This window comes from Dipodomys merriami, unplaced genomic scaffold (genome assembly GCF_024711535.1).
Source record: "Dipodomys merriami isolate MVZ:Mamm:240054 unplaced genomic scaffold, mDipMer1.0.p SCAF_158, whole genome shotgun sequence".
Classification (NCBI taxonomy): Eukaryota; Metazoa; Chordata; class Mammalia; order Rodentia; family Heteromyidae; genus Dipodomys; species Dipodomys merriami.
The window spans coordinates 1,371,519-1,378,622 of record NW_027202915.1 but is presented as its reverse complement, the minus strand read 5'-3'; the positions used below and the strand labels follow the sequence as shown (position 1 = coordinate 1,378,622).

The following is a 7,104-nucleotide window of genomic DNA, read 5'->3' as shown; positions in this document are numbered from 1 at the left end:
TAGGGCAGATGCGGAGAGCTCTGGGAGGTGACTGTATTGAATCTTGACAAGAGTTGTCTGTTAGTATTTTTAGTGCTCAGTAAGAAGGGGGTTCAGGTAGGCAGCACTACCTCTGAGGCCCTGTGCCCCTTCTTGGTAGAAAGGAGCCATTCTGGAAAATGGTATAAAAATGCAATTACTATATAATCCAGCAAAACCCAGCGTCTCCCCAAAGAACTGGCGCGGGCATGGCAGAGCTGCGTCCAAGCTCACTGCAAAGTAAGCCAGGCCACACACGGTCACCCCAGAGCTCACAGAGTGGGCCTAGAGTGCTGGTCTGGAGGGGAGTGCAGAGCAGGTGAAAGCAATGAGTCCGGTGCTCCATCCCACAGAAGACCAGCTATAGCTAGCAGGAAAGTACATTTCAGAACGGCGGGGAGAGGATCTTAAATGTCCTCAACTCACAGACGCAGCATTTAAGGTGTGGGTGTGCTGTTATGCCTCAACCCCATCTTCCACAACATGTACTTAGATCAGCCTATAGATATTTGTAAATTTAAAATTAAAATATTTTGACATAAATTTTAAAAACAACGCAATGTCCCTCTTCAAGATGGGCGCGCTGGCTGCTTCTAGACAGCAGGTGTCCCGAGGGAAATGCACCTGTTCAGAGCAGAAGCTCCGCCGGCGCTTAACACTGTGGTTAGCAAGGGGTTATAAAGATATAAAGATATACATATCTTTATAAAGATATAAAGCTTTTTGCCCTATTTTAGGGCTTCAGGGCCAAGCCTGGGTTAAAATACAAAATGGAATTTTGAGAAAAATTCTGCTTAGACAGAATTCTATTCAGCTTAGATGAATAGAAATGTAAAGCTGATCACAGGGATAGAACCAGGGAAAGAATGTCAAGCCCATTTATAGACAGATCACTTGAAACAACACCTGTCTAGTGCTATACAACACAGGCCCAAACAAAAACCATCATTCAAATTGACAACTCTTTATTATTCAACTTGGCAAACAGTCCAAAATCAGTGTAGATGGGTAAGAAACCAGGCCAAAATAAAAAAACAAAAAGTGGAATCCATTTAGCAAAAGCTCACACACACTGCAGTTCTAGAAACTCACTGGGGAGACCGCCCCTCTCCATGGAGGCCAGGTGAGCAGCAGCCGCTGCCACAGCTGCACCAGCCCGAGAGCCTCTCCAAGGACCACTCGGCAACACCAACAGGGGCCCTGCCGCCTCGCCCACTCACCAGCCAGCCCACCGGGAAACACTTCAATGAAAAAGTGAGGCGATGCTAGTTTTCTTTCATAAGCAATAAAATCAGCTGAGATTTGAAGTTCAGAGTAAGTTAGTACAATTTCCTGCTTTTAATGTGTAGATTTTACACTTTGGCAATCATCTCCACATACAGTCAGACAGGCTTATAGAAGAATCTCACATATCAAATACAGGAGCTGTTAATTCATGCATTTAATGACTTCAGTTCTTCAACTGTTTAGACTTCAGAGCTGCTAATCACACTAAATTCAATACCGTGCTGGTTGAGTCTGTCAATCAACCTTGTTCTGGAGAAAGCGGCTCCGGGTGTGAAGACCCCGCCCCTGTAACACAGGAACAGGAGGACGGTGATGGCACCGTACCGGTCCTCTCCCTGGAGGACCAGGAAACCTGCACAACTCCTGAAAAGCTGAGTCTGTACTTTGGTGGCTGCTTCTGGTGCTAACCCTAAAGCCAGCCAAAGGAGCAAATAGCTACTGACTGAAAAGCCAGAGCTCCAGCCAGCCCTGCCGAGGCCCCTCCGGCTGTGGAGCCCGCCCCTGCAGTCAGCTCGGGGTGGTTATTATCACAGGACTTGAACTGGATTCACTGACTCCAAACAGAGTGGGTAGATTTTGCTACATAATATTATTTTTATTACCTAATTCTCAATGATGCATGTGTGGCTTTCCAGCGGCAAGCCTGTGGCTTGGTTTTAGGGCGGCAGCTAATGCTCTATGAAGCGGGTACAGTTGGTAATGGGCCCAGGATCCCTACTCTGCTCCAGAACTGGAAGAAGCCTGCAAACACTCCTCAGAAAGGAAAGGACTTTTCTGCAGGGCTGAGCTGTTTCAGCAGGAACTGTCGCCCATTTACCTGGCCCTCAGTCTTTCTCTTGCGCAGTTATTCCCAGAGGCCACTATGCATGCAAAGAACTATGAGTGCTATGCGCAGTTCCCAAACTTGCCAACCAATTCAAGATATGCAATATCCTACGGACAGAAAAGCTATCTTCTAACCAGGAAAAAAACCCCAAACTTACCCCTTAGGAAGGTCAGAGACATCATTCAGAAGAGTCATGGCGGCCTGGACCATGGCTATGGGTGTGGCTGCATAGCCAGCCTCTGCAGAGAACAACAGTAACAGAAGAAGAAAGTGTGTGTGAACGACACACAACCAGATGGAAGATCTAGATCCAACTTTAGGTTGGGATTTATTTATTTGTTAATTTTAACTTTTTGCCAGGTCGTGGGCTTTAACTCTGGGCCTGGACACTGACTGCTTTTTTATACAAGGCTGGTGCTCTACCACTTGAGCCATAGCTCCACTTCCAGCTTTTCTTAGTGGTTAATTGTAGATAAGGGTCTCACAGACTTTCCTGCCCAGGCTAGCTTTGAACTGTGATCCTCAGATCTCTGTCTCCTGAGTAGTAGCTAGGATTATGGGTGTGAGCCACCAGCGCCCGGCTTGGAATTCGTTTTTAGTTTCGGTAGTACTACGGTTTGAGCTCAGGGCCTCCATTTGAGCCATGCGTCTAGCCCTTTTTGCTTTATTTGTTAGGGTACGGTTTCACACTCTTTGCCTGGGTTGACCTCTGGTTACAATCCTCCCACCTATGCCTCTCCAGTCACTGGAATTACAGGCAGGTACCACTTACTTACCCTGTACCAGAATTTTCTTCAATACTCTGGTCACTTGTTAAATCAAATAGTACAGATTGAATATACCTTACCCAAATTGCTGAGGATTTGTGTTTTTCAACTTTTTTTTGTTTTTTGTTTTGTTGGTCATGGAGCTTGAACTCTGGGCCTGGGTGCTGTCCCTCAGCTCTTTAGCTCAAGGCTAGAATTCTACCACTTGAGCCACAGCGCTACTTCGGTTTTCTGGTGTTTAATTGGAGATAAGAGTCTTTCCTGCCCTTAGTTGGCTTTGAACCTTGATCCTCAGAGCTCAGCCTTCTGAGTAGCTAGGATTACAGGCGTGAGCCACCAGGGCCCAAATGAACTTTTAAAATACTTGCACACACACACACACACACACACGCGTGCACACACACACACACAAACACACACACACACACACACACACACACACACACACACACACACGATTATCACAGGGATCACAAGTCCAAACCACAAAACATGTAGAATTCTCCATGTGATATCATGCTGGTGCTCAGAAAGTTTTGGATTCTGGAGCATTTCAAATTTCAGACCATTAGGAAGTGGTGCTGTGGCTCAAGGGGTAGAGTGCTCACTTTGAGCTGAAGAGTGCAGGGACAGCGCCCAGGCCCAGAGTTTCAAGCCTCACGGCCAACAAAAACAAAAACACAGGGCTGGGAAGGTGGCTCAGTGGTAGAGCGCTTGCCTTGCATGCCTGAGGCCCTGGGTTCGATTCCTCAGCACCACATAAGCAAAAAAGAAAAAAAAAAAAAGTTGCCGGGCGCTGGTGGCTCACGCCTGTAATCCTAGCTACTCAGGAGGCTGAGATCTGAGGATCGAGGTTCAAAGCCAGCCCGGGCAGGAGAGACCATGAGACTCCTATCTCCAATAAACCACCAGAAAACCGGAAGTGGCGCTGTAGCTCAAGTGGTAGAGCGCTCGCCTTGAGCTGAAGAGCTGAGGGACAGCGCCCAGGCCCAGAGTTCAAGCCCCACGACCGACAAAAAAAAACAAAAAAAACAAAAAAACCAAAAACACAACAACAAATTTCAGACCTTGAGATTAAGGATTCTCAACATCTATCTAAGCTTATCTAATATCTATCTATCTATCTATCTATCTATCTATCTATCTATCTATCTATCTATCTATCTATCTATCTGTCTGTCTGTCTGTCTGTCTGTCTGTCTATCTATCATGTGGGTCCCAGGGATTGAAATTAGGGTCTGGACAGGGGATTGAACCCAGAAACTTGGTACTGTCCCTGAGCTTTTTAGCTCAAAGCTAAAACTCTACCACTGGAACTATGGCTATATTTCCAGTTTTTTGTGCTTAATCGGAGGTAGAGAGTCTCATGGTCTTTCAGATCTCAGCCTCCTGAATATCGAGGATCACAGGCCTTTGGCACTCAACAAAAGCCATCTTTATTAAGTATCAAGTGTTAGGCACCGTGTCTGCTAAGTGCTTCACGTCTATTAACTTCACTTAATTTTCAGGACACTTGTATATGGTTGGCAGTGTTTTAACTCCGTTTTGCAGATACGGACACGAGGCAGTCACTTAAACTGTGTCCAAACTCACAGTGGTTGAGTGGTTGAGCCAGAATCACCTGGCAGCAGAGCAGTTCCAGGGCCCACCCCTTCCTACCCACTGTCCTGCCCTGGCACTGTTCTTAGCAATAACTGAAATTTCTTGTTTCTCTATTCATTCTGACTGCTGCATTCAGATACTTCACTTTCACAAAAGCACCTGTCAATATCCTAGAAAAACTAAATAAACCCAAGTAACTTAAAAAAGTGGGACATTAGCATTTATATTACCACCAAGTAATAAAAATATATTCAAATTATCTCACAATGTGAGATAGGAATCTGAAAAGGAGGCAAGATATACTAACCATCTGGCTCTATCAATACATACATACACACACACACACACACACACACACACACACACACACACACACACACACAGCCCATCCAATAGGACAATGGCATTTAAACTTTAATTTACAAATGGTTCATCTCTGTATAGTTCTCTAAAATTTGTGGCAAAAGTTCTCTACGTATTTGGGCAATAGATCTGTTTTAGGGAGGCGGGGCAGTCCTAGGGCTTGAGAACTCACAGCCTAGGTACTGTCTCTGTTGTTTGTTTTTTTTTGGGTCTGGTCGTGGGGCCTGAACTCTGGGCCTGGGTGCTGTCCCTCAGCTCTTCAGCTCAAGGCTAGTGCTCTACCACTTGAGCCACAGCACCACTTTTGGCTTTTTTCTTTTTGCGTATGTGGTGCTGAGGAATCGAACCCAGGGCCTCATGCATGTAAGGCAAGCACTCTACCACTGAGCCACCTTCCCAGCCCAAGTCTCTGATTTAAAAAAAAAAAAATATATATATATATAAAAAAATATATATATATACATATATTTTTTTTTTTTGCTCAAGGCTAGCACGCTACCACTTGATCCACAGCTCCACTTCTGGCTTTTTGGTGATTAATTGGAGATAAGACTTCCTTCTCAGGCTGGCTTTGAACCTTAATCTGCAGATCTCAGCCTCCTGAGTAGCTAGGATTACAGGCCTGAGCTACCTGGGCTGGTTTCAAACCCAGATCCTTAGATCTCAGCTTCCTGACTGTAGGTGTGAGCCACTGTCACCTTGAAAACAGATCTCTTTTTTTTTTTTGGCCAGTCCTAGATCTTTACTTAGGGCCTGAGTGCTGTCTCTGAGCTTTACTGATCAAAGTTATAGGATTCTCACAGCTTTCCTGCCAGGGCTGACTTTGTACCACAATCCTCAGATCTCAGCTTCTTGAGGATTACAGGTGTGAGCCATCAGCTCTCATCTCCAACACATCTTTCTTAACAACCTATCAAAGCTATTGCTATGGTCCTCCTTTGCAAAGTCAACATAGTTTACAAGCCACAGCAGGGAATGTGGAGATACTAATGAAATCCTGGACTCGAGATTGACTCATATTTTAGTTATACAACTTAACTATGAGACCAAAACAGGTAAGACACCAATGAGCTCCTTTTCTTAATCATAATTCTAATTTGTCAATACTTAAATTTGAACTATTGAGCTGAGCGCTGGTGGCTCATGCCTATAATCTTAGCTGTTAGGAAAATAGAGGAGAAAGGAAAGTAACAGGCAGGACTTGGTCCTCACCCATGAAGATTGAGTCTGGCCTGTTTCCTTCCTTTCTCCTTCATTTTCCTAACACTAGCTACTTAGGAGGCTGAGATCTGAGGATCATGGTTCAAAACCAGCCGGGGAGGAAAATCTGTGAACTCTTATAACCATAAGAAAACCAGAAGTGGTGCTGAGGCTCAAAGTGGTTGAACTCTAGCCTTGAGCAAGAGAGTTCAGGGACAGTGCCTAGATGCTGAGTTCAAGCTCCACCACATAAAAGAAAAGAAAATTGACTGGCAATGAGAAAAATCAAAGAGAAGAATACATTAATAAAGTTGGCTTATATTGATAATTTCAACCCTTTGCTGATCATTTTAAATTTAAGTCATGCAAATATATTTTTAAAACAATTATGATTGAAAAGAATATATTTCAATGGCATATTGTTTAAGGCAATATAAAACATCTATTCTTAAGTCATGCAAAATACCTGGTCCTTTCACCTGAGTACAAATTTTGACATTTGGTTTGTTCTTCTCAGCAGTAACGCCTTGGCTGTACCCTTGACCAAAGAATGTCATTGTGAATGATGAACCATCGATCTGTCAAAGGGATGCAGAAGGCTCAATAAGTGAGTATGTCCTGTCCTCTAGAAACACAGTAAGATCCACTATTTTACTTCACATATGGTATTTCCAGATAAAATATTAGCATTTTATCTGTCATATATCTTGTCATCCTGTGAGCATGGGATATCTGAATGGCTGGTGTGTTGCGGGGGGGGGGGGGTATGTGGCCATTAAAGCCTGCAGCTGTTTGCAGTGGGGAGAGGATCATAAACATCTGGTGTGAACCATCTGAGGAATCAAGACAAAAACAGAAAGCAGGGGCTGGGAAGGTGGCTCAGTGGTAGAGCACCTGCCTTGTATGCATAAGGCCTGGGTTCGATTTCTCAGTACCACATAAACAGAAAAAGCCGGAAGTGGTGCTGTGGCTCAAGTGGTAGAATACTAGCCTTTTTTTTTTTTTTGGTCGCTTGTGGGGCTTGAACTCTGGACCTGGGCG

General features: G+C 44.5%; 1 protein-coding gene across 1 annotated transcript in view; it reads right to left on the bottom strand.

The window, feature by feature from the left end:
- Nucleotides 1-1,333: 1,333 nt before the first annotated feature.
- Sccpdh (saccharopine dehydrogenase (putative)) overlaps nucleotides 1,334-7,104 on the bottom strand; it is a 31,047-nt gene continuing 25,276 nt past the window's right edge. The window contains exons 10-12 of the mRNA XM_070023193.1: nucleotides 6,530-6,641; nucleotides 2,289-2,370; nucleotides 1,334-1,590 (exon numbers count right to left, since the gene is read on the bottom strand). Coding sequence (XP_069879294.1) covers nucleotides 1,485-1,590; nucleotides 2,289-2,370; nucleotides 6,530-6,641 — 300 coding nt within the window. The 3' untranslated portion in view covers nucleotides 1,334-1,484. The remainder of the gene's footprint in view (nucleotides 1,591-2,288; nucleotides 2,371-6,529; nucleotides 6,642-7,104) is intronic.